At 37.5% G+C, this 20,322-nt stretch overlaps 1 protein-coding gene across 1 annotated transcript in view; it reads left to right on the top strand.

Annotated features, from left to right (window-relative positions):
• Positions 1-10,980, top strand: part of Htr2c (5-hydroxytryptamine receptor 2C) — a 249,439-nt gene extending 238,459 nt beyond the window's left edge. The window contains exon 6 of the mRNA XM_005368510.2: positions 7,499-10,980. Within this exon, the coding sequence (XP_005368567.1) occupies positions 7,499-8,328 (830 nt within the window). The 3' untranslated portion in view covers positions 8,329-10,980. The remainder of the gene's footprint in view (positions 1-7,498) is intronic.
• Positions 10,981-20,322: the final 9,342 nt, after the last annotated feature.

Below are 20,322 nucleotides of genomic sequence, written 5' to 3'. Positions count from 1 at the left end.
TTTTAGCCATTCTGACAGGTGTGAGATGGTATCTTAAAGTTGTCTTGATTTGCATTTCCCTGATCGCTAAGGAGATTGAGCATGACCTTAAGTGTCTTTTGACCATTTGAACTTCTTCTGTTGAGAATTCTCTGTTCAGCTCAGTGCCCCATTTACCTACTTTGAGACTCGCTTTTCTTAGTCAAGCCCTAAATTCCTCCATGTTGAATCCTTCATCCAGATTCTTTCCAGAGTTCCTATCTCTCCCCAGAAGTACCCCCTAACCTCTCCTACCTAGCTATTGACCCTTCAACTCCTTATACACCAATTAGACAATTTCTTAGACAGGTGAGGAAAGATGGAGACACATCTTCACACATAATGCAAAAAGATTATCCCAGCAGGGTCATTACCCAGGTTGAGAACCACTTCTCTAGTCCCACTTTTCAAGAGACAAGGTCACTTTGTACTGCCAATAGAACTTCTAAAGATCTCAGCAATTCATTCCTGACCTTTAATCCCCCACCCCATTTCTCTTAACCTTTAGATTTCCATTTTTGTGTATATAATCATCATCTCTCTTCCATGTATATATTAGAGACCACCTTCTTTCTGAGGCTTTATTTTCCTCTTGGAACCTAAATGTGCAGCTTTTCCCAGGGTCTCTTTTTTCCAAAATCTTCACACCTGTTTTGCAGAGTATTTTCTTTGATAGCTTATGAGTGCTCAGCTCTCTTATTTCTAAGAAAAACTCATTTGATTTCTTGTTGCTGCATGGAATCGAGAAGTATCTATGTCAACAGAAAAGTTTCTGTACTCTGAAAATCCTCTCCACCAACACAACAACCCAAGTCATACCAAATTAGAAAAGGCCCAGGTTTAATGAATACAGCATTTTCCGATGATTTTCCAGGCCCCCAGAAAGAAGACAGGAAGGGAAGACTGGAAAACCACATGTCTGTTTTCTGGGAAGAAGTTTAAATACCCTGTGGGAGTGGTCTTGAGCATCTCTGGAAGAGAGGTCACCATTTGGTGGGTTTTCTGAGATGCAGAAGGGTTTGGAGAGAGTTTTGGGAAGGGACTTGGAGCTGAGCTTCCTCCTGAACATTCCAGACTCTTTGGGTATATGGATGCCAGGGGTTGGGATGAAGCTTCCACCCGAACATCAATCACTTTGTGAATCCAGTCAATAATTCGGTTAATTTGTCACTTATTTTTCATTTCTGTCACTTTCTGACATTCTGTGTAGACCCTGACAATTACTGTTACAAATTTATGCTTTCAACAGATCCTATAGGAAAAAAATATCTCTCTGTCATTTTGTCATTCTTTTCTGATTGTATCTTACTTTGTCTCCTTAAGGACCTTTACTTCTCATTTGTAACCATTCTTTTTCTGTATTTTAGAGTTCCCTTAACCCCACCACAGTTAGCTTCAATGTCTAAGCTTCTTTTCATCCATAAATAGTAACTTTCCCCCAGCTACATTAGTTTATGATAATAATGTGGTCATTTAAGAGTGCTCCTGAAAATTTCTTCTCCCCATGCTACCAGTCATGAACCAGAACCTCCCTCCCTCACTTCCCCAGACATTTCTGGCCAAGTGTACTTTTCTGGTCCCCTGGCCTTCCTCTTGCAAGCTCAGTCTCCTCATGATTTCTGTCTTACTGTCTTCCTTTAGATCACATTTCCTCAATATGATATAAGGAATTCTTAGCACTATGCGAACAGTCACTATCCTATAAATAAATACGCATACATGTGTACCTATTCATAGACACATACATATATGCCCGTGTTCTTTCTTGGCTCAAAGCAAAAAGTCCTTGAGGTACAGGTTGAGTGTAGGTTCCTTAAAGTTTTCCCACCACCAACACCATAACTGAATTAGTCCTCAAGCGTACAGAACGCCCCTTCTCCAAATATTAGTAACATTTTCTCATCTGGAAATTGAAGCAATCCTGTTTTTCTACGTTCTTCTTTTCTTGCTTTTTATTTTTCTCCTCTCATATGTTATGTACTGACCACAGTTTCCGCTCCTTCCTCTCCTCCCAGTGGCCTCCACTTCTCCCAGATTTACTTCTCCTCTAGTTCCTAATAACAGTCTTTCATCATACGCTATTAACTATTAACTATGGTCAAGGGACTCACACTAGGAGACAAGGGATTAGTCATGTCAGCTTGATCCACCTAGATGTCCTTGAAAAATCCCCTCTCCACATTAAATAACACTTGAAAATAGATATATCAGAGTCATATCCAAAGACCCACAGCAATTTTTTCTAATCTATCTTTTCATTTTGTTGGAGAGGCTATCCTAGGAGATTTATCTGTTTGTCCTTTTCATGTCACCATTCACCAGTCACTTGTTACCTATATCTTGACAATGTATTTATTATTCCGTTATGACTGCATTCTCTCTAAACAACAATGACCTTAGTTTCAAAGGCAAAGAAAGTGTTTCCAACTCTAGAACTCTTTGTGACTATTGTAGGATATAGTTTTTTTGTTTTTCATTGTATTGCTGTGCTGCTGTACAATAATCATTTTGCAAACACTGCTGCTAGTGTCTACAGATGCTTTTCAAATCAGGTTTACTAAGTATGAAGGCAATTTGAGAACTGCTGTCTAGTCAGTAATGATTATAATATACAATCACATAGAAAGTACATCATAAATTCAAAAAACAATTTAAAAAATAAATTTCTACCTTAGTGTCACTGGCAAATAATATCTGATGGTTTGAAAATAATTAATCTGTGTTGCTTGAATTCAAGATTTTATAAACTAATATAAATTCATTTATACATAAACTAGTCTAAATTTATTTTTTTGGAATAAAATAATCTCATTAAATGAATATCCTATGAAACTAGAATAAAATAATGCATGTAGGCAGAATTTGTAATGAAAAACAAGTGTAAGAGTCAGTAATTCTCAGGTTTATATTTTGCAGTAAAATACTTTTAATAAATGAGGCTTTATTAAATTAGAGTGGGATAATGCACGCAAATATAGTATGTGAGTCGGTAAATATTCAGAACTAACAATTTATGAGTGAAAGTCTGTAAGGTAGTAGTAAGTAAGTAATGGCAGCAGTAATAAGTATTTCTATAATCATAATGTTGGTAAATTTTACATACTTATTGAAGATCCATTTTATCTTTAAATAATATTAATATTTAAGTTATAGTAATATATCATATTTCTAACAAAATATACATAGTAGTGATGTATAATATTTTCAAAGAACTTAAAATACATGTTATAGAATCCATTGTTTCTATACTGTTAAGTTAAATTTTATATGCTTTTTAAAGATTCATCTTATACTTAAACAGTATTAATAATTAATTACCTTTAAGATTATTTTTTAAAGTTTGTAAAAATTGATGAAATAATGCATGCATTATATCTGACTATTTATTAGCTGAAATAATACCTGCAATTTATAGCATTACTCAAATATTACTTGTTATCACTGTTTCTAATAAGTTAAGATGAGACAAACTTTCAAAAAGTTAACTTCAGAAATATTAAATTACTTCCCTTCATAATTATTTATGTATTTTATTGTCTATTTAATTAAATAATATAAAGAATATGGAAAAATTTCAATAATTGAATCATATAATCACATATAGGAAACACTGACTAAAATGTAGCTTTTGTCATTGAAATTATTGTTGGTATATGATGTCAAAAGCAGTTCATTTCTACCCTTCTTACTTGATCTGATCAAGGATGCAAAAGTATCAAAGAGCACATATTTGCTTAATTTAAATTTTCTGAAGTTAGCTTGATCAAATAAGTGAATTTCCAAATTTTTATAAAAATAAGTTAATTCATTTAAGTATGTTATTGTTAGTAGTATTGTTATTTATGCTTAATAGTATAATAACACATTAATTGCTATTACTTGAATTGAAAATGATAAGGAAGACTTTACGTAGCTGCTAAATATTTTACCTATGAACACAAAACAGGTGTTCTCAGACTCTTTGGTTTAAGGACCCTTGATACTTTTCAAAATACTTGTGAACTCCCAAGGACTTTTAATTATATGATTATATTTTGTCTCAATAGTATAAATGTTAATGTTTGTGATGGTGGGCATGAAAAATTTAAAAGGACCATGATGAATCATTTTCCTTTAAATAATGACAATAAACTAAGCCTGTTTAATATTAACATGTTACACATTTTTATGAAAATCAATACAATTTAATTTTTTTTCAAAAATAAAAGCATTGTTTTGCAGGTTTGAATTGTTAAATTTCTATTGATACAATAAAAACTAATTTTCTAAATACATCCATGCATTCAATTAACTATGATGTTTCTAAGACAAACAGATGAAAAGGGAAGCCTGTAATCTGAGCACTCAGAAGGTAGAGATAGGAAAATCAGAAGTTCAAGGCCAGACTGAGTTACATAAGCTCATGTCCATGAAACTCCTAAAATATGATAAAAGTTAGAAAAGGAAAACTATACCAACAAAAGATTTATAAGAGTCTCAGAGCCTCTGGGTCCTTGAAGCACACTTTGAGAACTGCTGATACTACATTTTAAGTTACTAAAGTATCAAAGAAAATAGTCAATTCATGATATATATTATTACTATTATTGTTGTTATCATTATTGATAATATAGATATGGTGTTTTTAAAAGCTAATGTCTTCTTGTTTGTTGACTGCATTCATGGCTTCCAGAAACAAAATTTATGATTGTACAGATTCAGTAAAGAGGTTAAACTACTCAACAAAATTCTATCTGTTGCAGAGGGTTTTAACCAAATTAAGATAAAACATTTTTCATCTCTGTTATCCATAATACACATGGCTCAGCATGTGACACAGAGAATGGATGAAATAGAAAAGAGCTATCCGATTTTCTCTTTCCTTAGTGTACGTAAAACTATACAAAAGAATTCCAGGTGTAAAATTGTCCTCACAGGAGCTGGTGAGATGACTCAGGAGGTAAACACCCCTCTCTCTAAGTCTGACAACCCAAGTTCAGTTCTGGAAGGGATAAATCAACTCCTGGAAATTGCCATCTTAACTCTATAACTCTATAGACATTATATGGAAAACTCACACACATGCTCATGAGTGTAAGCACACACACACACACACACACACACATACACACACACACACACACAGGGGAGGGAATATTTGGCCTCCTATACTCAAATATATAATAGTGGTCCTCGCCACCCGCAACCTTATTGCCTCTTAAAAAGGCTTTCCTCAGATCCCTTAGGGATGTGAGATCAAATTATTAACAGAAGTAAGTTCATAGTACTCCAGAGCTGGGCTCTGAATGATGTTAATGTGCATGGATCTTGCAGCCATTATAAGACACCTTCCCTAGGGACTGCAGTTGTCTCTCAGAAGGTCTCAAAGATTACAGGAACATCTTCAGCGGCAAGTTGGACGTTCAAGTACAGAAACATCTCCCTTTGTAGCCATACCTATAGAAGGATGACAAATTTCTTTGAGGAATCTCCAGAATCAGGGTCTCGTTCCCAAAGCAGCCAAGCAGGCAGGGACTGGAGAGGGACTGCTTTACTTGTGCCCTCCAATGCTCTTCCTATAGGGTCCAGGAATCTTGCTCCCTTGGTTGCTGTTTCTCGCACTGTCACTTATTTCTTTAGCTAGAGACTCCTCACACATACCAGAAATTCAATGTCTGACGAAAATACTTAATAATCATTTCCCAAATACTCATGTTTTTAAATACTAGACCCAGTTCCCCTTCCCTCCCCTTCTCCCATTCCCCATCCCTCCATCCCAACCCCATCCACTCCTCAGAGGGTGTAAGGCCTCCCTTGGAGAGTCAACAAGGTCTGGCTTACTAACTTGAGGAAGGACCAAGCACCTCTCCCATGTATCAAGGCTGATCAAGGTATCCCACTATAGGGAATGGGCTCAAAAAAAAAAAAAACAGTTCATGCACCCAGGATAACTCCTGGTCACACTTCCAGCCTCCCCCCTCAACAGAACAAGTCACATAACTGTTACCCCATATTCAGAGGGCTTAGTTTGGTCCCATGCAGGATCCCCTGCTCTCAGTTCAGAGTTTGTGAGCTCCCACTTGCTTGAGGCAGCTGTATCTGTGGTTTTCCCAATCATGATCTTGATTTCTTTTGCTCATATAATCCCTCCTCTCTCCCTTAGTTAAGCACCAGGAGCTCATCCCAGTGCTTGGCTGCAAACAACTCCCCTTTTTTTTTATTTTCCCAGGAAGTAAATACGAGTCAATATTATCTACTTTTTTCTTCTTTGAACATTCAGTCTAATACATTGCAGCTGACAAGGAGTACTAATGTCAACTAGTACGACCATAAGGTATCAAGTTTTTCATAGTTCTTATGTGATGACTGGTTAGCTACTATCTCTGAGGGTGCACTTCTACTTTCTCCCCCATTTTGCTATGGGAACATCCAGCAGCCCACTAGCCTCTGATAGACTTTCATGGACATAATCTGACTTTGCCAAGGATTTAACTTCTTGAGAATGCAGAGAGGATAGGTAAATATGAAAAGTCCCTTAGGAAAAAAAAGTTCCATATGTTTTGAGGGGGAAATACCTTTATGGTCTACCATAAAGTTCTGAGAGTTCCCAGAAGGTTTCATCATAAGATCACTGTGTGCCCCATTCCTTTCTACTAATATTTCCTATTGGGAATCCAGTTTATTTTCCTGGATGACTTGTCAATAGCCATATGAATAAAGAATCTGTCTCTCTGTCTCTATTTCGGTCTCTCTCTATATTTTCCTCTCCCCCTCCCTCCCTCCCTTTCATCTTCCCTCCACTATTCCCTTCTCCTTACTTCCTGCCATCCCCAAGCTTAGCCTCTGTAATACCTTGAAGACATATCCTCACTCTGTTTCCTGACCTTGAAACCTCATTCTGATGCTCAAACACACAAATACACACACACACACACACACACACACACACACACACACACACACACGACCTTGCCAAAAAGAAAAAAATCAGTTGCTTCTGTTCATAGGTTAGTTTTTGCATAATGTGAAACACAAACCAGTCAACCCTCGCAGACTATTATAGATGGTGTATGTATTATTGCTATTGCACTTAAGTAACATCATACTAATAAATGAATGACTGAACTTAATGATATTACTGAGGACAAATGTGAAGCTGCTCCTTAGCTTAGCAAATATTTATTGAGCACTTTCCATGAGCCAGTGAAGTTCTAAGCACTGCAAATAGAACTAAATGTACTCCATCTACTCCTACACATAACCATATCTCCAATAGCTTGGCTCAAAGGTAGACAGTCTATGCTGTAACAACAATTCACAGAAACCTGTCATTTTCTATTGCACCAATACGTTCTATGAACTCCCGGTATGCCATGAATAGCTTTCAACAAATATCAAGTCTAAATGCCTTTTGGTGAAATGCTAATGTATGACTGTGCTACTGGCCAAACCTCAGTCATTGCATGTGGTATAACGTCTTGTCACCTTTTTGTTCCTCTAGGCGTTTCAGTTCCTATCCCTGTGATTGGACTGAGGGACGAAAGCAAAGTGTTCATGAATAACACCACGTGCGTGCTCAACGACCCGAATTTCGTTCTCATCGGGTCCTTCGTGGCATTCTTCATCCCGTTGACGATTATGGTGATCACCTACTTCTTAACGATCTACGTTCTACGCCGTCAAACTCTGATGCTACTTCGAGGTCACACCGAGGAGGACATGCCTGAAATCAGTCTGAATTTTCTGAAGTGCTTCTGCAAGAAGAATGCTGCTGATGAAGAGAACGCTGAGAACGCCAATCCAGATCAGAAGCCACGTCAAAAGAAGAAAGTAAAGCGTCCCAGAGGCACCATGCAAGCTATCAACAATGAAAAGAAAGCTTCCAAAGTCCTTGGCATTGTATTCTTTGTCTTTCTGATCATGTGGTGCCCGTTTTTCATCACTAATATCCTGTCTGTTCTTTGTGGGAAGGCCTGTAACCAAAAGCTGATGGAGAAGCTTCTCAATGTGTTTGTTTGGATTGGCTATGTGTGTTCAGGCATCAATCCTCTGGTGTACACTCTTTTCAACAAAGTGTATCGAAGGGCTTTCTCTAAATATTTGCGCTGCGATTATAAGCCAGACAAAAAGCCTCCTGTTAGACAGATTCCTAGGGTTGCTGCCACTGCTTTGTCTGGGAGGGAGCTCAATGTTAACATTTATCGACATACCAATGAACGTGTGGCTAGGAAAGCTAATGACACTGAGCCAGGCATAGAGATGCAGGTGGAGAACTTAGAGCTGCCCGTCAATCCCTCCAATGTGGTCAGTGAGAGGATTAGTAGTGTGTAAGCAAGAGCAGCACAGCTTTCCTTACAGCAGTGCTCTTGTAGGAAAGTTTTCCCCCTTGGTTCTCCTATGGATCAAACTAATGTAAATACTGCTGTGTGACAACCAGTGTTTTTATAAATAGCTTTGCAAACCTGTACTTTGCAATCATGCGTTAACAGTGAGATTTGGGGTTCTATATTTACTGTTTATGATAGATGGAGACTAAGTTATTTTGATTCCTTGGTGAATAATAGTGTGTGTGTTTCTCTCACCTTCCCTCCTTCAACCTCCCTTCCTTGTTCCTCCTTTGTTTTCTTCCTTCCTATCTCTTTCTTTTGCGAATGTGGAAATGTTAACGTTCTTCTCAGGTGGCGTTTGCAGGAGACCAGAATGATACACATCACTGTGGTGATATTTCAAACCACACCTAAATTGACAGATTCCGTGGCATCTTTTCCAGGTTAACAGTAAATATGTGCTTTAAATTCCTGCTCTGCTCATCTACACACATAAACACAGTAAGATAGGTTCTGCCCATTGTGAAAAATATCCATCAGTGAGTCAGAGTCAGAATTTAACTTTGTTGTTACACATTGGGGTAAAATTTGACATTGTCAAAATGTCGTGTCAGTTTCTTGCTACAATGTCTGTCCCCAAACATAGTGGTATTTTAACATAGCAGCTGGTTAACCAGGACTACAGAAGTGGAAGGATGCTAAAGAGATATATACACCAAACAGCTTTTCACTTCTTAAGGACAATGTTCAAATTCTGATTTTTATGATAAACAAACTGGAATTAGTGTTTTCATTCTGGTCCTTAGTAAATACCTAATTCTACAACTAAACTGGGAAATAAGAACCCAGAGTTAATTCCCAATCCAGGATTCAACATCAATTGGATTTTTGATCTCAGAATTCTGGTAATTCGTGTGCTACACACAAAGTGAAATTTGCATTTTGAGCCTTATTAAAATATTTTCTTAATTATGGTACCTCTCTCTATAGGACCCAATCTAGCAGTCCATTTTTAAGTAAAACTAATGTGAGAAGGGTACATAACTATGACCTTGGAAGTTTTATTTGATTAAGGACTACTGAATTAGGCCCTTAGAATGTGAAAAAAAAATGTAATTTCAAAAGACTCTTTTATTGAACTCTGGGAAGAATAGAAATACAGAGTTTCCATTTGGATTTTAAACAAAATTTATCTCATTTTCAGATCCTTCCAAACTCTCTAGTGCAGGAAAAGGCTGCAGCTAATTTGTGAACATGGCAAGCTCTCCATTGTACTGCAATTATGTACTCAAACTTTAAATCTTTGTTCAAATATAGTGTTGGATTCCAATAAGTGTTGGCCATTGTTTCATTCGTGGGCCTGTTGTTCTCTAAGAATTAAGTATCATTTTAATGAAATTGAAAACCACGTCAAGTTTTCAAGTATTGCTCAATCAGATCATTAAGTCTATGCTGTGTGCAGAGTATACATGTTTCCAGTAACTGTGTTTTCATGTGTGTCCATTTCGCACAACTGTGGATAAATTTCTGAAGAATTCATGATGCTATATCTTATGCCCGACAGTTACTCTTGCACACCTTAGAGTGTGCCTCTTATGATCTTGTAATTGCTGAAGGCAGAATCTGAACTTCCAAAATTCCTAAAGTGTGTTCTCAACATACAGCATAGATAAATTCAACGGTCTGCCACTGTAGCAGTGGGAGAGCGGCTGTATTTGAGGAAACTCAAACAGTCTCTATTTGATTCACAACACTGCCAGACACCAGTCAATTGCTTGAGCATGCCCAAACATGACACGAAAGTAAAGTCTACCTGCCTGTTAGGTCAGTTGAACTGCATGTTGAAACAATTACCTGAAATTGAATGAGATGATCTACTTCTTAGTGAAACAAACAAACAAAAAGTCTGAAGAAACACAGCATGCATTGAGCATGAGTTCTGCACATATAGATGGTGCTGTGCATGTACGCCATGTATGTTGCATAAATCCACCGATTCGTATCAATGTACGGCAGACAAGCTGATACAGAAAGCGCTGGAGAAAACTCCTTCAGCAATCCATAAAAGACATTCAGATCTGAAGTATTGTATTAGAGAAAACTGGAAACATCTGATTTCTTTCTTACCTATCAGGGCAAGCTCATAGCACATGTTTTACAGAGAAATAAAGTATAGACCACAGAGTTCCAAAAGCACTAGCAATAAGTTGAATGATAATAGCTTATAGCACATTTGTTAATAATTCTTAGTCATCAAGTAGTAGTACTTAATAGTACCCAACACGGCAATTATCCTCAACTTGTGTGCTTTTCGTAAGTTCTGTGAGGTTTGGTATGAAACATATATATTCATTTGGAAATAAATCCTACAGTTCAATGTTAAAGCTACAAAGTTTTATAAATGTTTTAAAACAGACCATGTGACAAAGGTAAATGTGGTGAATTTACTGTCAAATCATTTTGATGTACTATTATATATGTATACTGTTTAAGACACGTGCAACAGACTGCCTTATATTATTTCCTATAATTTTTCTGCTTTGTCAAATGGTACTTTTTGTGAATGGTTGAAAAGTGTTGTCTTATTCCTGATTCCTGTATGTTCCCTTCTGAGTTTTGTGAGACTTCCTCTTAATTTATTAAATTTATTAAATGTGGCCTAGTATGTCCTGTGTCTTTTTTCCTTGTGCATCAATTCAGTATAAAAATCTACCCCAGCATTTAAAAAAGTTGGGTGAATAGGGAGGAGTGAAGATTTAAAAGGACTTGGGAAAGAGGAAGACCATGATGGAAATATATTTAAATTGAAAAACCGTTTTAAACCCTAAAAATGGAATTTAAAAGCAAATTGATTCTTTTTTGATTTATTTACTTTTTTATTAAAAATTTCCACCTCCTCCCCTCCTCCCATTTCCCTCCCCATCCTCCCTCCCCCTCCCTCTCTTGTCCAAATTGATTCTTTTAAGTTATAAAGGCAAACACCATCAGAAAATATCACTTTCTCTGACTGTGTACTAAAGAACATGAGGAGGAGGACAGTTCAGAGAAGTAGCTGACAAGAATAGCATCAACAGTAACAACATGTTCCTTATAAGAGTGCATGTACATTGAGAAACTATGCCATCTTCCTTTCCTGAGTATGACAGCGGGGTAGAGTGGAGGAGAAAGGGCTTGCTTCTCTCCTTGAGAGATGTCATCACTGTCATCATCTTACCAGACACAATGCTCACCAAGGACAGACAGGAGCATTTATCTTTTTGTTTGTTTGTTTTTTGATATATTGTTGCCCTGGATGTCCTAAAACTTGTTCTATAGATCAGGTTGGCCTCAAACTCATAGAGATCTGCCAGGTTCTGTGTCCCAAGTGCTGGGATTAAAGGCTTGCACAACCACTCCTCAGCATGGACCATCTATCGTATTGATGGTTTTATCTTCAACATGGAGAAGCTACTGTACTTTCAACAGATACACTAACAAATCAGTTGCTAAATGGTGTCTTTCCAGGGCTAAAGGAGTAGTAAGAACTCACCATTCTTCATTATGCCATCATAAAGTATGGCACTGTCACTTTAACTTTGCCTCTCAGCTCAGATGGCTTAGGCAGACACCTCTAAAATTATCAGATTCAACATAAAATGCAACTCTGTTTCTTATACCTGAAACCAGACCTGACGAACTACATTGGTCTTTTTTCTTTCAACTTATATAATTTATAGGTTATGGGAGAAGTAAAAGGATGCTGGTATGAATTCAGTTCTAAGAGAAGGAGGCGTTGATGCTTCATTCTTCTGTAAACATGAATGGGTTGGTTTAACAATTGAACAGCTACCTGAATCAGCAGAGACACTGCTATGCATAGCCAAAATTAATTACTTATTTTAATGTCTTGGTAAATTGACAATGTGGGTCTATCCCAAGCTGGCACAATCCTCTTCCTCAGTTTCCTGAATGCTATGATTACAAGTGTGCACCACCATGGCACACCTCTGAAATACCTTGAACTACTAGAGCCAGGGATTGCTTATGCCTAACATAGAAAACAATAGAGAAAGGCTAGGTGTGTATGCATCAGTGTATATTATGGCACGCAATTATAGGTGAACTATCCCAATTTCAGGAATTGGTTCTTTCCTTTTACCTTGTTGTGAGGCAGACTCTTATTTCTGTCTCTGTACTGTCTACTTCAGGTTGGTTGGTTTGCAAACTTCCAATATTCTGGTTGATTCCCCAAGCTCAACTTTCTATCCCCCATTATGATTACACATGTGTACTGTCTTACTTGGTGCTTCTATTGCTGTGAAGTGACACCAACCATGACCACAACTCTTATAAGAGAAACATTTAATTGGGATGGTTTAGTGACAGTTGCAGAGATTCAGTCCATTAACATTGGTGGGGAGCACGGCAGTGGGTAGACATGGTGCTGGCTAAATCTTGGCTTGCAGGCAACAACAGAAAGTTGACTGAGACACTGGGCATTATCCTGAGCATAGAAAATCTCAAAGCCCACCCCTGTAGCTACACATTTCCTTCAACAAGGCCACAACTACTCCAACAAAGGTACACCTCCTAATAGCACTCCCTCTGAGAGTACGGGGATTTAGACTACCACATGGACCATCACTTCTGGCTTTTTACTCACATCATCAGACTTGTTCAGCAAGTGATAACCACTGAGCATCTAGTTCCAGGTTTGTTCTTTTTCATATCCCAATAATCGAATCTCTACTACTAGGGAAAGAAAAGACAGGCAGAATGCTGGAGTCCACATGAACTACTCTTACAGGAAGAGACAAAGAAAGATATCACTTACCATCAAGTAGCAGTAGGCTTCTTGTACCCACACCTTCTTGGCTCCCATTTAACCTAGTGCAGCTTTTACAACTGAGGCCCATTTCTCCTTACATATTTTTCCTACACATATGTTAAAAATTATTTAGAAAGCTGAATATGTTGGAAAGAGCTGTTTATACAAACCTATAGAAGTAGATTATAACAAAGCAATTCTCAAATATTATGGCACAAAACCCATAACTCTAGAAAAGCATTGGCTATGTTCCCTTTGATATAAATTCTATAATGATGATATCTGAAGGATGTGTTAACATATAATCTTGGGATCCATATGCCAAGGAGGACAAAAAAAGTAGGACACTGTACCACACTTACAATAAAGATTTATTCCCTCTTGTACCTTTAAAAGAAGAAGGTACAATAAATCATCTAATTTTCCTTGAAAATTAAATTGAATTCTTCAAAACAAATTCACAAAGATAAACTCACACGTATTATTTACTGACTAATTCTGCAGGTACTCATCAAACAAAATAGCAGATACAATGATAAAGATGTGATGGATGAAGCTTAGAATTATCATGGGCTTCTTTGAGTTCAGAAGTGAGAGGAGTAGGCCTTGCTATTTACACTGCCCTCAGGAGAGGTGTGTGCCATTTTCCTAGGCTACTCTCTCCATTTGCAACTCCCTGAGAACTAAGCAATTAGTTCCAAGCCTTTCGGCACTTAGAGAATAGAGTCTTCAACCTTAAAGGAAAATGCTGGCAGAGTAGTGCAGTATCCATGGCAAAAAGAATAAGTATTGGATAGAAGAACATTCATAAACTCTGCCTGGTGGCAGAGGGATTCAAGGCCAACCTGAGGCCCATAGCAGATTTCAAATCAGCATGGCAACTCAGCAAGACTCTAAAATTAAAATTTTCCAAACAGGTCAGTCTCGAACTCATTAGTAGAGTATTTGCATAACCCGCAGGAGAACCCAGTTTCAATCACCAGCATCTCTCCCCAGCCCTTCCAAAAGCGCCACTACAAAGATTTGTTTTACAACACAGGACTCTGGCAACAAATGTGTGGAGCTTCCATATCAAGCAAATCTAAATCTTAGCCAACACCGAGGGAGTGTCTTACAGTTGAGTATAAAATCAGCTTTGTGGAAACGAAGAAACTAATGTTAATGTGAAGGCAATTTGAAAGGACAAAGATTCAATCTTCAAAATGTGCTCTAAGTTTTGTAATATGATACCTGCACTTAGAATTTGAAGAGCACAAGGAGGGAGAGTATGAGCAAGGAAGTCAGGACCATGAAGGGTTGGTCCACCCACTGAGACAGTGTGCCTGAGCTAATGGGAGCTCACCAAAGCCAGCTGGACTGGGATTGAATGATCATAGGATCAAACTGGACCCTCTGAATGTGGCTGACAATTGGGACAGACTGAGAAGCCAATGATAATGGCACTGGGATTTGTCTCTACTGCAGGTACTGGCCTTTTGGGAACCTAGTCTGTTTGGATGCATACCTTCCTAAGCCTGGATGGAGGGGGGATGGCCTTGGATTTCCCACTCCTTAGGACTGGAAGGGGAAGGAAGGAGGGTGAATGGGGAAGAAGGAGGGAAATGGGAGGAGGGGAGGAAGTGGAAATTACGAATGGTATTATTTATAAAGCAATAAAAATAAATAAAAATATTTTAAGAAAAAAAAGAATTTGAAAGCCCACTTGGGACTGGAAATTCTCCTTGCTAGGTATTGATTGGTCCTAGAAAAAAATATTGAGTACTAATTCAGTCACTGGCCAGTTCTGAGAAAAGGATCCATCATCCAGAAGGCGAACCAATAGGGGTTAATTAACTTTCAAAGAAGAACTTTCATGTGGAAAGGAGTAGGGCAGAATGAAATCTAATTGGCAGTGGTCTCCTAGCTTTGTGACATCCTCCAAATCAATTATGTTTTATATATGTTTCTAACATTAAATAGAGATATCACCAATTCTCCAGGATCAGGATGTTGTCCAAACTGTCTCTTTCACAATTCAATAGCCGTTTAAAATATTGAGTATCTAAGATATCTATATTTTTGTCAGAATTTGTTATTAATGGGAGATTCTCATAGTCCCCTTCTCAGTTTTTAAGCTATTCTAGCTTCTAAGCTATTCTAGGATAGCTTACAAAATCTTAATGAAACAAACCACTCTTGTTTACTGGTTTATTATAAAGGGAAAAAAAAACAAAGGTCAAAGAATATAGTGCTTGCATTATAAACTTGAAAATCTGAGTTCCAATCCCCAGAGCCCATGTGTTGTAATTCTGGTGCTCTTGTGTCAGTTTACTTGACATAAACATCAGCAAAGAACAAAAACAGAGACCCTGTCTCAAATAAGATAGAAGATGAGGACAACATCTAAGTCTGTCCTATGACCTCAACACACACTCTGTAGCACACATTCACATGCACGTATGCATGTACACACAAACACACACATATACTCACATATGGTATATGCACACACCAAAAAGTAAAAAAAAAAAAAAATAAAGAAAAATTAAAGCAATGAATTGCGACGGAAGAAGAGATCCATGCAACTCTACATAGAGGAGATAAGGGCATTTGTGAACCTTATTTCTCCACTAAACCTAATCTTCCACTTAATTTTCAGTTTAATCTCAGATCTACTCATATCCACATTATATTACATATAATATTATCTCTATCCTTATCTTTGGCTCCAGATCCATAAATCTATGTAATCATTCCTCTGCTCTTAGCTTTAAAACAAATTCTAAACCTATGTCCTTTAAATGTCAATATTATCCCTCTGATCTTGCATTTCTGCAAACTCAAACATTGCTCCAGTGCCTACCGATATCCCTATCATGAGCTTCAGCTCTGCTTATAGCACTCCATCAGGATTAAATATGTTTATTTCTAACATTACAACTAAGACAAAGCACTACTACTAATTATTTTGAAACGTGTTCTTTTTGGGAAGATGCTCTGAAGCTAGAATGAAAGACAGAGAAGAAAAGTTTATGATGCCTTTTATTTTCTTTGCCTTCAGACTTTATACCAGAATCAGCTTCACTTGGCCTGATACTTTTTTCCTAGTTCTAGAGCAGAGGAACTATTTTTCATTGTTAAATCCATGATAATTGCCATCCACCAATGTTGTGATCCAGCTGCCCTCACTCCCCCTGACTGACAGTGGAACTTCCTTGTGGTCTGTAATTGACAAGGATGTTTGTATTCTTTCTTCCCGGTTGGTCTCTGCAGAAGCAGTAGAGGTACAAAAGGTTGCTGGGCAAAATAAAGGTTGCCGTTCTTCCACCTAAAAAGAAGCCTCCTTGTCTCAATCCCTGCACACCCCGCCCCTCTGCCAGTCTTGGCTACCCAGGCCGTGAAGGCACAGCACACCAAGCACTAACAATGCTCCAAATACAAATATGCTTTTAAGGTAGATCATTTCTTTTCTCATTGAAAAAGAAACCTGGTCAGGTGATTGACAGGTCTAGCTAGAGTAACTCTAAGATATATGTATGTAATATGGGCGAGTTAGAATATTCATTTGACCCAACCACAGAATCCACTCTTTTGACTAGAAGGATCTATCCTTCTCTTAATGAGCATCAACATAACTCTGATCACCCACATTTTCATGGGGAATTTTAAATCTTAAGGAGAATGAATTGTAATTCTTTCTTTCTTTCTTTCTTTCTTTCTTTCTTTCTTTCTTTCTTTCTGGTGTTTAAAGGAAAATGGAAGATGGGTTATAAAATAGAATATGATGGAATGGGGACCTCAATCAGCAAAGGCCTCCAAGCCTGCTGACGTCTGTCTATCTACTTTAACAAGATTAGCTAATTACCCTAGTTTAAAAGGTCAAGGCCTTATTAACATATTTAGTTAGTAAATTACCAAGTGTTTCTTATGTAAATATAAAGATTAATCCCTCTCAACCAGAGTCTAATTTCTTTGTAAGGGAATGTGACGTAGTCAACAAAAAGTCTCAAAGGAAAAATGAAACCAAGTTGGGATCCTGACTGTTCTCCAAAGGCCCCTGTAGATGCTACAACCATAGTGTGACACTTTTGGAAAGGAGTAGAAACTTTAAGAGGGGGTACAGAATGGTAGGTTTAGTTTCTTTTACTTTTATTTATTTATTAATATCGCCAAATCACCTTAGGCAAAAAGGAGTTTGTTCTACCTTGTGGTTGCAGAGTACAATGTCTCAGAAAAGAAATGCAGGTCAGACCAGCAGGTTGGTTGGGAAAGGAGACAACATGAAGTTACTCTTCAAAATAAGCATCATTAGGAAAGAGAGCCTAACAGTCTTCTCTTCAGAAAACAGAGAGTAAAAGAGCTTTCTGGCTCTTATTTCTAAGTTTCCAGAGAGTGACAGAAGTTCCATACAACACAATTTAGTCTGGCTTGGTCTCCATGCCAAGATCATGGACCACAAATACATCTTACAGATGCAAACAGAAGAGAGCTAGGCTTGCTCACAGCTTTAGGTGAGAGGAAACAAACTATAAGGGAATAAGAAGTGAGTATGCAGGGGGCATAGCCTGATTTATAGAAAAGAGAGAGGCACCTAGAGGGTTTGTGATCTAATAGAATTCATGATGGCAGAGAACTCATAAGAGTAGGAGCTTGAAGCAGCTGGCCATATTGTGTCCACAGTCAGGAAGAATAGAGAAATGAATGATGGTACTCAGATCTCTCCTTTTCATGCAGTCCAGAACCCCAGCCTAGGCAATAGTGCCATTCACTTCTAGGATGTGATTTCCCATTCCTATTAACTGAATCAACACAATCCTTCAAGAAGCATGTCCACAGTCCAAATAATCACTTACAGATGTACCTTCAGTCTTGTCAACTAGGTGATTTTTGAGCCTGTCAAGATGACAATGTTAACAACAATGTAGGTCATTAGGTCATTGGGGAGACAACTTCTAATCTGAGACCCCAGATTTTTCCTCTTCCTCTTTAATGCTTGTATCATGACATAAGTGATTTTGCTCCCTCATATACACTTAACATATTATGTGCTTCATCATAAATCCAAAAGTGTGGGGACAGTCTATCGTATCTTCCACGATGGTGAGCCAAAATAATTGTTATATCTTTTGAAATTAATGGTCTCAGACATCTCTTTACAATGATATTCACCTAACATGCAAACAAATAACAACCCTAAGACAAACTAAAGCCTTGAATTATAGAACTAGCAATAATTTACATGAAATCTGATCCTGGACTCGAAAATATTTTGATAGCTCCACTCCTCCTTTTGTTTTGCTTTGGGCTGGTTTTGGGTGATTGGAATTTATTTAGGAACTTACTCATGCCAAGCTAAGCTTGCAACCTACTGTATGATGTGATTTAACTTTTCCTGGGGAGATACAAACAAAAGCCTATTAGTCTTAGACACAGCACCTACAACAGACCAAGGTAAAGAGTCCATCAGGGAGTTTATTACTTACATGAACATGGTTGAGGGAATACTTACAGGAACACATATGATTCTAAAACAACCCTCCATCTCATCATGAATAAAGACCTCATGGCACCTATATCACATTCAGTTACCATTCTGTTTCCTATATGCTATCTAGTATCTCTCAAGATGACTTTTAAATACAGAGGAGGTAGGAGAGAGTAATGACTAGAATACCAGGTTAGGGACTTGTCACTCTTAGCTTTTGCCATCTACTGTGTTAATAGCTCCTTTACCATTAGCAGAGGCCTGGTGTCCATGCATTGGATTGCTTGTTTTATTGCCATGGGTACTAGACAAAGGTAATCTCTTCTCCCAGGTAACATGTCATGCCACAACAGATTTTAAAGAGTTTAATTGTAAAAAGAAAAATATATATTTAAAACTAAATATTTTTAAATGAGAAGTTGGCATATCTGGAAGTATCAGGGAAGTATCATGGGAAGTATCAGGTTTATTTAGGGTTCAAAATATGGAATCCCAAAGAGTGTCACTTTGTCACACTAGATACCTTCAGCTCAAGGACATTGAAAGTCTTCAAAAGCAAGAAGTTCTGACATCTAACCCCCTCTAGCTATCCTTTATTCCCTCAAAGTAAATCATAGAATGCAGAATTCCTTTCTCCGGAAAACAACCTGTGGCCTACCTCCTCTGAAAAAAGGCTATGAGATTTTCATTTCATAAGAACTACAAGTCCATGCTGTAAAGAAATGATATACAGTAGTCAAATAGAAGCCAACAAAACTGACCTGAGGTTTTCATTATTTGTTGCAATTAGTTCATATTTTTGGCCAATTACATTTCTATGTGACTTCACATTTCCTCAGTGAACCTAAGATTTAAAATAAACTTCTCCATGGTCTAAATCTCTATTTCTGAAGTCTCCCTGATCACAGAAATCTTTAATTAAATAAGTATGTTCTTTTTGCCCGCCTTTACTCTGTTAGTTTTTCCAGGAATGTTGATCATGCCTCTTTTGTGTTACCATTGTTCCTGTTTCACAGAACCTATGTTTGAAACATGTGTTTTCCCATGTAGTAATGTCTTTATACTGAAGTCTCTTTGTCACATAAAACTATGGCTAGACAAAATTTGCTACAATTTTTTCTTTTATTAATCTGTTCTTTGTCATAGAGGTACCATCTATGACCCTCATTAGCAAGGTGATAGCTCCCTTCCACTCTTAAATCCTTTAAATGTGGATGTGTTTCAAATCAGTCTCATCTGACTCCAGAATTTACTTTCCTGGTTATTATTACATTCTTCCTTTTAATATGCAACACTAAGGCTTCAAACTATACATGGCAGTACTTTACTTGGAGTTTTAAATCTTCTCATATGATTTTTGAAACATAATATTTTTGATGCTGATAGAAGAAATGGAGAGTGACAGTAATTAAGTATGAGAGTTTGGGCTGAAGAAGTTGTTCTAAAACTGGCTAGTTAGTGGTCACAGTAGTACAACTCTATTAATCTACTAAAAATTACTCAGATATGCATTTAAAATGAGTGTCTGTGATTCATGAATGCTCTGTAAATAATTTATTATGATAAATCCTGAATCCAAAGATGCAACAGTAGTACTTTGGGCCACCTTTTAGAGCCTCATGATGGCTGGACTTCTTTTTCGTCATTGTCGCCTTCTTTTTCTTCCTCTTCTTCTTCCTTCTTCTTCTTCTTCTTCTTCTTCTTCTTCTTCTTCTTCTTCTTCTTCT

The sequence above is a fragment of the Microtus ochrogaster genome, unplaced genomic scaffold (genome assembly GCF_000317375.1).
Source record: "Microtus ochrogaster isolate Prairie Vole_2 unplaced genomic scaffold, MicOch1.0 UNK34, whole genome shotgun sequence".
Classification (NCBI taxonomy): Eukaryota; Metazoa; Chordata; class Mammalia; order Rodentia; family Cricetidae; genus Microtus; species Microtus ochrogaster.
The sequence above is the reverse complement of the archived record's forward strand: the minus strand, read 5'-3'. Positions and strand labels throughout refer to the sequence as shown.